Here is a 12,408-nt window from a genome sequence, read left to right as displayed (position 1 = left end):
CCTTACCCATAGGGCCTTGACTGTATCTTTACCAACATTGACTTTACAACATCAAAATGTTTCATAACATACAAAGTCACCCCGCTGCCTCTTGTTCCTTACTTATCCATTCTGAAGAGCTTATAGCCACTGCAACATTCCGGTCATAAAAGTGATCCCACCATGTTTCAGTTATTTGTGGCTGACTTGCTGTCTACCTGGTTCTTTTTGAGTAGAGCTGCTCTCCAGCTGGTCACCAGCTGTATTGCTTCGAAGGGGCTCTTCCTTCCTAAACCCTGGACTTTGCATTTGTCAGTGTTGTATTTCAGAAGCTTCATGCTAGGGTGTACCTCATGTCTGTGTATGTTCTTTGCTTGAGCATATAAATTTTGTTGTGTTGTGACCTCTTTCCATCCAATTGCACTCTTGTCCTAATCCATGTGATTGATAAAGATGTCAATCAGATTCTAGTATAGAATTCTGTAGTATCCTACAGTAGTTACCCCCAACTACCATCTGAACTTTACTATCTAGCCTTTTTTTTTTTTTTTTTTTTAAATCTACATGTTAGTCCTTGTATCAAGACAGTGAAGTTCTAATTTGCCTGTAACAGTGCTGTGTAACAGTGTCAGAAACTTTGCTGAAGCTGAATTACACGTTATTCACTGCTTTCCTTTTGTCCACAAATCTTGTTGTTCTTTTACAGGTAGCTGTGTGGTTCAGACATGATTTAATCTTAATAAATCCTCTGATTTTTTCCCCAGTCATCTGTCTGACTTTCATGAGCCCAGAAGCTTGTTCTAAGAGTAATTGCTCTCTGATCTTCCTGAGAGAAGGCTAACTGGTCTGTAATCCAATGGTTTGTTCTTTTGTCCTTCTTTGCTATAGGTGTGCCAGGGACCTCTCTGATCTCAGTATTTCAGAGATGATAGCAAGAAGCCTTTCTGTGATGGTCTAGCTCTGTCAGCACCTTTGAATGTAGATAAGCCTATCTCTTCTGTTTCTGTGGGTTCTGTCTTCATAAGTAATTGCTCACTCAATTCTTGTTTGCATTTAGCCGTTCTCTTTCTTAATGACAGAGGCTTAGGAAACCTTGTTGGTGAAGTCTGAGGCAAAGAAGGCATTGAGCGTGTTGATGAATTACCTGACCTGTACAGAAAACAGGCCCACGTTTGTTTTTCCTACCACAGCATGGTGGTAAAATCTCTTCTTGTTTTGGTCATCCTTTACAAACATCAAATCAAAGTGCGTTTTGGCTTTTGACACAATACAGATGTGTCTGGCAATCTTTCTAAATTCCTCCCAGGATTTGACTTGTTACTTCTGTCTCCTGCGAACTGTTTAGTCCTGCAACTTTCATGAGTTGTTTAGCCAACCATTCTCTATATATGTTAGTTTCCTGGATATCATGAGAGAGAGAGAGTTCTGGTAGGTTCCTTGAAGAGTCTGCTGGTGGAAAACTCTAAAGGCATGCCATTGCGAGTAGAATATGGTCAGCTCTTAGGAAATATTAGGAGGAAGCCTTGTATTTGAAAACAGAGTTGATTACGTAAGACTTGACATGGTATTTCTGAAGAGAGCTGCTGTGTTAATTAAAATTCAATGAATTCTGTTTATTACATATAATTTGAAGGGCATATTAAAATAACTGAATAAATTTATGACTAGTAAAAGCATCAGTAACTGGAAAACATACCACTTAATGAAAAAGTTCTTCTTGAAAGGAAAACAACTTTTTTCCATTGAAAAATATAGTATGCAACTTCAGAAGTCCTACAGTGTGTAAACATCAGATGTTTAAAAGTATATGATTATGTTTAAAAGTATATAGTATAGCTGTCAAAAGTATTTTTGATTAATAAATGAATAAATGTTTTAATGCTGAAACTTTCCAGATTAGAAAGGGAGTATATCTCTACAAACAAGCAAATGAATGAGAAGATTGAGGAAAAGAAGGAGGTAATTAAAGATCTGTTGGAGAGACTACGGGAGAGTGAAAAAACTCATAGAGAACTACAAGATAAACTTGCAATGGTAAGGCAGAATACCAGTGATGCTTCTTAGGGCTTTTTCGACGTATTATGTACATAAGATGCATTTGTGGAAGAACTCAATCATTGTGTTACTCTAGTCTTACTTGTTGCTTTTTCTGGTAAAATGTTAATATGTGTAGCTAATACACTGCAGAATCTAATTTGGAAATGTACTTCCTGTATTTAATTGAAGAGGTTTTTGGGGTTTTTTTGTTTTTTGTTTTCCAGAAAACAACTACTTTGAAAGTGTGCCTATAAGGCAAAGAGTAACTTGTGTTTACATTTTTAGAGAGGGCAGCAATTTTTAGAAATGGATTATGATTCATTGCAGAGAATGTGATATCTTTCTAGCATGCCCTTTTCAGTCTACAGTCCTTGTTAGCTGCCACTGTAAGCATATTTATTTCACACAACATGTTGTTTTTTTCTGCAAACATTTGGCTTTAATAAATAACTAGTTTGAATGTGACAATGCAGAGGATATTTAGATGTATTTTACTGAATTATTCTCTGGAATCTTTGTTTTTTCTCTCTTTTTTTTTTTTTTCATGACAAACTGGAACCTTTCCTCTGCTCACCTACGATTGAATAATGACTTTCCCGTTCTTTTGCATAGCAGTAGGGATAAAGCAAATATCTTAGGCATGCTGTGTAAAATCTTCAGCTATGTAGAAGCATTTTCAGTATTTCTGTACTTCATAAATATAAACTGTGTTTTAATACTGGACTGCAAATTTCTCGTTTTTTCATCTCCTGGAGCTGAGTTTGGAAGGTAAAAGTAGTCGATTCCCTCTTGGTAGATATTGTAATGTCAGTGAAAAGGAGCAGAGGTCTGCTTCAGAGGATCTGTAGACACGTTGCTATCTCCTGTTTAGATAATATGAAAAGTGAAGATGTTTTAATGGGTGATGTGTTTGCAGTCTGTAAACGAAAACATGGTGAACAAGTACACTTGATAATTGCAATTTCCTGGGCGATGGGTAGCCAAATAAGTGAAAATTGGAAATTAGATAGCATTGAATTGGAAAAGAAGCTTGTAATTGCCTTTTGTGGTAAAAATTGCTGAAGGGTTGTGGATTCTCCATCACGAATGGTGAATCAATATTGTGTGTGATTTCTGTAAAATTCATATACTTTAGTTCAGACAAGAATTAGTCCATGGAGGTCTATTGCCTGCGTTTATAAATAAGATCTGATTAAGTACTTAGGATCAACTTATTCTGTCCTCTGGCAGAGTATGATCCCTCTGTGTTCTGTAATACAACAAAGATAAACTAAAAATTGCTCCGATATTTTGTGCCCAGGTATTTAGATTTCTTGTATGTCAGTCCTTGCTCTTCTCAATGTTTTGGTGCATTTGGTCTCCTCATTCAAACTTACACTGGTTGGCCATTTTTACAGTAACTACAAAATTAGTGTGTATGAATGGCAAAGCATTCACTTATTCAGTGATTTTACATTTTGCCGTATAGCTGATTACTGGCTTCACATGATATCAAATGGTTCTTCCTTTTTAGTTGGAGTTATTCCATTGTTCTCATACCCAGTTGTTGAACAGTTTCATAACGTATGTTTGAAAACCAAATGAAAAACAAAGCCTTCTTCATTTTGGGAAAATCTCAGCAGCTTCTTTCATACAAGCAGTAATATAGTAAGAAACAGTTGCTGGCCTAGAGAAATCATATCGCCTGGCACAAAAGCAATATGAAAATAGAAAAGCAAGTAAATCCCCTAACTACTATCACTAATGACTGGTATGTATTCATATACATAAAACGCAAATTCAATATGACATATTTCTACCATGAACCTTTTGACACTTGCTAGCAACCATTGTGATACGAGCTTTTGTTTTGTGCCATTAGTAATATGATGCTATATCTGACCAAAAAAAAAAAGAGCAAATTCTGTGCCTGGTCTAGGTTTCTGGTAATGACTGAAGTGTTTAAATAATGCTTTTGAAATGAACATTACATTATAGAAAGATAAAAAGCAGAATAATTTGTCTCAATTAAGCAAGTATCTTGTGCAAAGAACTAGTCGTTTGAGTTGTTACACTGGAATTATTTCAAACCAGAAGTCTATCTTGAGCAGGTAATAAAAGTAATCATAATTTTTGTGGAGTTGTATTTGAGATACCCTATGGGGCTAGGTTTTTATCACCTTGGATGACTTTGTATTTTTCCTGAGACTAGGTATTTTTTTGGGAAGCAGGAGTGGCTGTGTGTGGTCGTGTTTATTCAGTCTGGACAGCTTTTTTAAAAAAAATTATTTTTAAAAATTTTTGTATTTTTCCCAAAATAAAAAAGCAGAACACTCTGGCAAAAGGTAAGTATATATAGCTTGTCAAGTAGTGTTATCGGGCACATACTAAAGTTGTGTGAAAATGCCAGTCTGTTCTCTTTCTTCATTTTCCTTTCTGCTTCCTTGATCTATTTATTACTTTCCTGTATTTTATACTACTGTTAGACAACCTGAATATGGACGTTCCACTTCAGGCTCGTAATCTTATATTGGTTTCTAACTGTACTGCCGTAATGCAAGTTAATATTTTTGTTTGTAAAATGTCTTGGGAAATATAACCAATTAGTGAAGGCTGTTTGTTTTTGGAGAAGTAAAGTTGCACGTGAATCAAATACATTATTTGGAAACTTTTTATTTCAAAAAAGAACTTTCTTTTAATGACTCAATTGAATGTATAGTAAAGTAGTTACATTGCTTTTAATTTTAGATATCAGCATGTGATTGAAGTTTACCAGGTATTTGCATGGATTAAATGTGGTAGAATCTGCTGGTATCTAACAAAACTGCTTATGAATGTTCAGCATGAGGAAGCTCTCAAGATTTCCATTGTGTTCTTACTGAGGAAATTGGTCTCAAGCTTGTCATTATTTCCAGCTTGGGCTTTCAGAAGTTTTAGCTTGAGGAACAGGAATTTGGAAGAATGGGCATTGTGATTCAGAGCTGGTTTTAAATTGAAACAGTCCCAGCTGTAATCCTGCGCCATTGAAAGAATAAGTGGTGTCTTGAATAGGTTTTAATTTTACTTGAGGTATTTACATTTCTGGCACCTAGTAGTGGATGAATATTAATACTTTTTACCAGACAAGAGGGAGATGTTGAACCATTATTTTATGTGAGATGTATATTGAAATTTGAGGAACTTGGCAATTCACAGGAGTGCATATTGGGAATTTGCAGTCATGAAGAATAGTGTTTTTTTCGGGTAAACTTCCTTAATCTGGACGTATTGTGTATTCATTTACTCCCCTTTGTATAGATACTGTCAGGAGTAGAATAATTATATAATTAGTGTATAAGAAAGGTAATAGATTACGTACAGAGGTTTTTTTGCCTTGCAGCATATAAATCTTTCAGTTGTGTGCAATCATGTGATGTATATATTTAGGCCATCTGTAATAGTCTTGTAAGCTATTATGAGCTGAAAGTCAGGGCAGGATTGTTAGAGAATCTATTTCATATACATAGGCAGTAGCAATTATTCTTTAATAGTAGCTTTCTATGTATTGATTGAATAGAGCAAAAATTTGTACTACAAATTCTATGGAGTAGACTCTGCTACTCAAAGGCAGAGGTGGAATTTCATCTAGATAATTTACTGTGAATAGAGTTTTTTGTTGCAAGTTTAAAAAAACAAACAAACAAACAAAAAAAGCTCAAAACAAAACCTAAAACCCAAAGAGTGTTAGTGATTTTTTAATGTTATATTGCCTTATTTTTACTGTTGCGTTACCTTGTTTTATATTCTTGTTTTGCTTGCCGGAACTCAGGGCAAGAGTGTTCCTACTTCTGTTGTCTTTATTTAAATAAAGAAGTTTAATAAATCATATTGATGTCCCAGTGTTCGAAGATAGATGCCTAAGAAGTACTTTTAAAGTTGTTAATTCTTGAGAAATTTTCTCTGATTTAAACAAGCAAAAAATTGTCTCCAACCAAAACTTGTTGCAGAGTTCTTTGTAGGAAACTAAAACAATTTAAGTTCAAAATTTGAACATTTTTGATTATTTTTATTTCAAGTTATTAAATGTGAGACACCGTATTTCTTGAAAAATTGGATTTAATTTACTATGCACATCTTAAAGGCTCCTCTATAGACTTTCAAAAACTCTAGCTAACATAAAAAAACAAAGGAAATTAATGAAGTATTTTATAGCTAGATAACTTGATGAAAAATTAGCAAAAAAGAGAAAGATAGATATTGGGGATTATTTTAATACTGTAGGTCATGCCTGATTACTTAACTATGCTGCAATACAGACTATCACTTGAGTAAAACTAAGTTTTGTTAAGACTTTTTGGAACAGTCTTTTGGAGCTATTTCTGTCATTGCCTTCCTTTGGCTCCCTTAGGGTCATGCTTGGTAAATGTGCTGATGCTTTTGTAAAGCTTGGAGAAGAGGAAGCTCAGGGGAGACCAGATTGCTTTATAGAGCGACCTGAACGAAGGTTGTAGCAAGGTGGGAGACAGCCTTTCTTCCCAGATAAGTAGCAATAGGAGGAAAGCTTCAAGTGGCTCCAGCTCCAGGGGATGCTTGGGTTGGATATTAGGAAAAATTTCTTCTCAGAAACAGTGGTGGAGTATCAAAACAGACTGATCAGAGAAGCTGTGGAGTGACCACCCATGGAGATTTTAAAGAAAAGGCTAGATGTGGCACTGAGTGGTATCTCTTAGCAGGCATGGATTGATGGAGAGACTAAATGATCTTAGAAATTTTTTCCAACCTTTGTGATTCTATGATTTACCTAACGTCTTTTCAAGGAGTAGCTGGACGTATGCTGCTGCTTGGTGGCTGTGTGGGTGTCTGGCTTTTGACACACGCTCCAGTGTAAACAGATGAGACCTGGACAGCACACTAAGGGGCTGAATTAGTCTATGTGCAATAGGATCGCACAGGAAATCCCTGTAACTAACTGCAAATAAGGCAGACAGTACTCCTGAGAATATCACTCTTGGAATAATGTCCAGAGACTGCATGACAGGATCCTACTCTGCTGTACGATAGATCTGGAGTTCTGTTCAGATGATTTTGGAAGGACCTCAAACTCTTGTCTACATGTTTATTCTTAAATGCTATTGAGGCTAACGTGCACATTTTCAGAATCAAGTCATAGGGGCTATTACTGAAGTGCATATAGTAGGGTTTATATTTACTTCATTCAACACTGCTGTTTACTCTTGGAAAGTACTGAATAAATCAGTGGGACTTGGCTCCTGGAGCTGATTATATAATGATACTAAGATAGAAGATTGGTAATTAATGAGAATACTTTTGCAATCACGGTAATAGGGTATTGTCCAGATAAATGCAAATGCTTCTGGAATATTAAGTGTAATTCTGACAGTGAGTGGAATAATTTGTAAGTAGTAGTTTTCCTATTACTTATTCAGTGCTTGCAGTTTTCTTTAAATAAGAATAACTAGCATTTGGATTTTTTTCCAATGGTAATGAAAAATGTTTGGCTTCTATTTAATTTCTTGAAAAATGCAGTTGTGTTTTCAGATCGATGCTTATGTGAATATTTGGTGAAACACATTCTTCTGCCAGAACCTCTTCTGTTCTGAAGGGACATTTTATCATACTAAGAGCCTTCTGACTTGGAGAAAGGACTACAATCCAGAATCTATTCTAGATTTCTGAATTACAACTTTACCACCATATTGTTTGGTTTCTAGCCTTTCATCCTGAATATTTTCAGAGGCAGAGAATGTTTGTGAGGAAGAGGAAATACTTCTAATGTGCTTGGAAAATTTCAAATTCTAGGGTGTTTTTTTTGAGTGTAATTAGGCTTCTTTAAATCAGATATGATAGTGGAAATGGTATTTTCTCTAACTAGACTATCTTTTTATCTCTTCCTGAGAGTACCTTCCCTTCAGAATAATCACACAAAGTGGCAGAGTCATTGTTGCTGGCAGGCACCTTTGGAGACTGTCTAATGCACTCAGTGTTCAGATCAGGGTCAAGTGAATCAGGCTGCTCAGGATGGTGTCCAGGTGGATTTTGAATATCTACAAGAATAGAAACTCCACAGTGTCTTTGGGCAGCGTGTTCTAGTGTTTGACCATTGTCACAGTAAAAATGTTTTATTCTTGTTTTATGTGAAATTTCTTGTATTTTAGTTGATGTTCATTGATTCTTGTCCTGTGTCTGAGCACCACAAAGAAGTGTCTGGCTCCCTCTTCACTTGCTCTTGTCAGGTACTTACTGACATTGCTTGAATTCCCCTGCGCCTTTTCTTCTTTAGGCTAAATAGCCCCAGCTCTCTCAGCTTCTCCTCATATAACAGATTTATTTAATCAGCTTTGGCCCTTTGTTAGACTTACTTCAATAAATCCATGTCTCTCTTGTACTGAGGGGCCCAGAACTGGATCCAGCACTGCAGATGTGTCTTAGCAGTACTGAGCAGAATGTGAAACATCACCATCCTTGACCTGCTGCTAATATAGACCAGGATATCACTGACTTTCTGTCCTCAACATACATTGCTGTTTCATTGTCAGTTTCATGGCATTTTAGTTCCTTTTTTCTACAAGTTACTTGAACTGCTACATGACTTTATTCTTTCTCAGATGCAAGACTTTGCACTTCCGGATTTTGAACTTCCTGAAGTTCCTGTTGGCCCATTCCTCATCTATTTTCAGGTCTTTCTGAAGGGTAGTGCAACCTCTCTGGTGAATCAGTCAATCCTTTGAGTTTTCTACCTGAAAACTTACTGAGAGAGCTCTCTGACAATTATCCCAGTCATCAATGAAGATGTTAAACATCTGCTAGGATTCTGACCCCATTGGCTTTATGCTGCTGCTTACAGCCCTCCACAGTTGTCCCACAGTTCAGCCAATTTTAAATCTACCTCACTCTCCACTTAAATAGTTTGCCTGTGAGGATGTTATGGGAGGCAGTGTCTATAAAGACTTACGAAAGTCAAGATAAACAACTTTAATTGCTCTCTCCTTTCTGCCTTCAAGACAGATGGCTCATTGTCAAAGGCTGTCATATTATCGAAGTGAGTATTCCACTTTCTAATATTTCTGATCACCTTTTTGCCCTTCATGTATTCAAAACTGGCTTACAGGATTATTTGTTCCATCAGATTTTCAAGAATTAGTGTGAAACCAGCTGACCTTAAGTTACTCACATGTCTTTTTTGTCCTTTGCTTTCTTGCAAACTTCAGGATTGCATAAGAAATCCCTATAACTAACTGCAAATAAAGCAGACAGTACTCCTGATAATATCACTCTTGGAATAATGTCCAGAGACTGCATGACAGGATCCTACCCTGCTGTATGTACACTATGGTGTTCTGAAGAATTTAGAGTGGCTTGACAATGACGTTGGCCTGCTAGCTCAGAACTTCTGAGAGCATCCCATCATTGTTCAGATGTTTCTTAACCTTGTCTTCCCCTTCTGAGGTTAAGTCTTATCGGTCCAGAGTTTACCACTGGTCTTAGGAAACCGGGATTCATGAAGGCAAGACTTAGCATTAAAGACAGTGGTAAAGATGGTATTGTGGAAGCCTTTTCTGTGCCCTCATCATCAGATCCCTTTCCCACTCAAGCAGCAGTGCCATGTTTTGCCTACTCTTCCTTTTACTGTTGATGTACTTGAAGGCACGTTTACTACTGTCCTTGTAGATTAAATTCTGGGTAGATTTTGGCTTTCCTAAGTTCATCCCTCTATGCTTTGACAGTGTCTCTATCTTCCTTCCAGGTCACCTGTCTCTCTTTCGATGTCCTGTGTGCTCTCTTTGTATGTCTGAATGTAGTCAGGAGGTCCTTGTTCATCCTTACAGGTCTTCAGTTGCCTTTGATTTTAAAAGGATTATTTTCAAGGATCATCTCCAACCTGAAGAATGGTTGACCTAAATGATCATATAGTCGAGCAAAGTCAGCAAAAAGCACACATTTTGTGAGTGCTCTTTCACCTCTTTCTATTGAAGTGGGCTGTGAAACAAGCTGTCATTTGATTTACCTTTTGAGGTAATCTAGGAAACATTCACACAGGAATGACATCTTGTAATGTAAATGCGGTGATGGATGGAGGTTCTAGCAGAGAAGTAATCTCATCTTCTGGAATTGGAGCTGCCACTGTATTCAGCAGCTACAATTGATTGTGTTTGACTTGTGTACTCTAGTGGACTCTATTTTCCTTTTCAAAGTAGAGTTATGTATGCTCACTGTGTTTGACACACTTGAAGAAAGGAAATCTAAGGGAGTTACAGCTACTGCCATGAATGCCATCGCATGGAAACTTGTGTAGAATAGAGAATTCCACTCTCTTTAGGAGTGGGCCGTGCCAAGTATGGGAGGAAGCGGAAGTTTTAGAAAGGGAAATTCTAATTATCTCTGAGGAGTCAAAAAAACAACTTCACCAAGGATTCTGATGTACTTAAACAGATTGCCTGCAGGGGTTGTCGAATCTCCATCCTTGAGGACACTCACAACTTTCCTGGACATTGCTCTGAACAGCATAACCTTACTTCAAGCATGGCCCTGCTTTGAGTGGGGAGAAGGACTGGATGACCTCCGGAGACCCTGTCAGCTTAAATTATTCCATGATTTTATGACTGTGCATTCTTACTAGGTTCCTGTCAGTGGGACTTAAGAGATTAGATCAATATGTTCAGACCTTTTTGGACTCCTAACCAGTGTCTGGATTTCCAACACTGTAGTTCACAATATTTTTCTTAGTTTCTAGTAATGGAAGAGAGTGAAAGTGGGATGTAGGAAGTATACTAAATTCTTTGCAGCTGAAGTGTGGAGAAACTGGCTAGTCTGAGGATTTCCCTTTGATCTTTGTTCTGGTGTAAAAGACTGAAATTGGCATACAGAATATGAATACAGTTAACAAATAAAGCACAAAGAAGCAGTGAAGACTAAATAAACTGCGATATTCTACCTAAATTGTGGTAAGTTAACCAAAATGAAAAAAAAAAAAACAAAAAACAAAATAAAAGAACTCTCACATTTGACTTTTCCATGGGAAAGGATTTTTTTTCTGGGAAGGCTGAGTTTGACCTTGTCTGTGCTGTGGTGGTTCATGTAAAAAGAGTATTTATTTCGTTATGATACTGATCATGTTCTTCACATCCTCACATATCAGTGTGTGAGAGTAAATGGATTTAATATATTCACATCCTATAAACTATTTTTACTGGATTTTAGCAAATCCAAGCTCGTTCTACATACAGAATTCTATAGAGTAAGAATTAAAACCTCCCTTTTTAAATATATGGAAGTGGTTTGGAAATTTTTTTTGAACACTAGTACAAATTCTCACATAAGGAAAGGCGTGTAAATGCTACAGGGAACCTAACATTGAAATACACATATGAATAATATATTAGTTGATATACAGTACATATAATTAAAATTGAAAGAGTAAAGCAAATTTATAAAATATTTAAACTGAGTAGTGAAGAACACTGCAGAGAATTAAATACATGTCTTTTTTTTTTTTTTTCTTTTTTTTTTTGCCTGCCAGTTATATACTATCAGTATGTTGCAGTTCTCTGAGGAAGGATGTTTTCCATACTTAAGAAATTGATGGGGTCTTTACATGTGCAGTGAAGCATAACTAAAGCAATAGTTTATAGATATTGTAGAAAACACTAGGATTTTTCTCAGTACAAGGAGGATGATCTTTTGTAATCACACAGAAGTAGAAATTACTAAAGTGGGCGCTAAGAGTTCATAAAATAATAATTAAGAGTGGTGAGACATCTTTGAACTTAATCTTTGTCATTACAGAATTATGAAATTCTGAAATTAATTATGAAAATTATTTAAGTCTAATTTCCTCTTTTTTTTAGATCTCCTGAGATGTATCACATCATGTCTGTGTTCTTCTAAAATTATGCATTTTGTTAAAAATCAAAACCGTGCATGCCCAACAGGATGCTAGTCTTAGAATCCTAGAATTCTAGAATTGTGGATGCATCTGTAATAACAGTCTTTGAAAGCTGCGTTTTAAAATCAAATATAAACCTAAACAATGATTTGTTAGTCTTTAAATTGTGTTGATTAAAAACTCCTCTAAAGTAGAGTTAAACTTAATGGAAATCCAGTATCTTAGTTTGAAGAACAATGAACAAGTTTCAAAGCTTTCTTTAAGAAAATTCAGAGCTAGAAACTGATGACCTCTGCTGCTTCATATTCCATCCAAAAGGAAGAGTTTTTGAGACTGAAGAAATCACTATCGAGCATGAAAGATACTAACAACTGAAGTAGACAGATTTGCAATGAGAATAGGTGTGGGATTTGACAGAGCGCCAAATAATGAATTTCTAGCCTGTCTGCCAGTAGTTTGTTGTCTTTCTGGATGTCCTTGTAGGTTATAGCGGTAGATTTCATTGCTTTCATTGTTGGACAGTGGTTAAT

General features: G+C 36.3%; 1 protein-coding gene across 1 annotated transcript in view; it reads left to right on the top strand.

Annotated features, from left to right (window-relative positions):
- CCDC171 (coiled-coil domain containing 171) overlaps window positions 1-12,408 on the top strand; it is a gene marked incomplete at both ends in the record, with an annotated part of 260,866 nt that overhangs the window by 41,020 nt on the left and 207,438 nt on the right. The window contains 1 exon segment of the mRNA XM_079548267.1: window positions 1,875-2,013. Coding sequence (XP_079404393.1) covers window positions 1,875-2,013 — 139 coding nt within the window.

Source organism: Tetrao urogallus (assembly GCF_951394365.1).
Source record: "Tetrao urogallus genome assembly, chromosome: Z".
Lineage (NCBI taxonomy): Eukaryota > Metazoa > Chordata > Aves > Galliformes > Phasianidae > Tetrao > Tetrao urogallus.
This window is presented reverse-complemented; position numbering and strand designations above follow the sequence as displayed.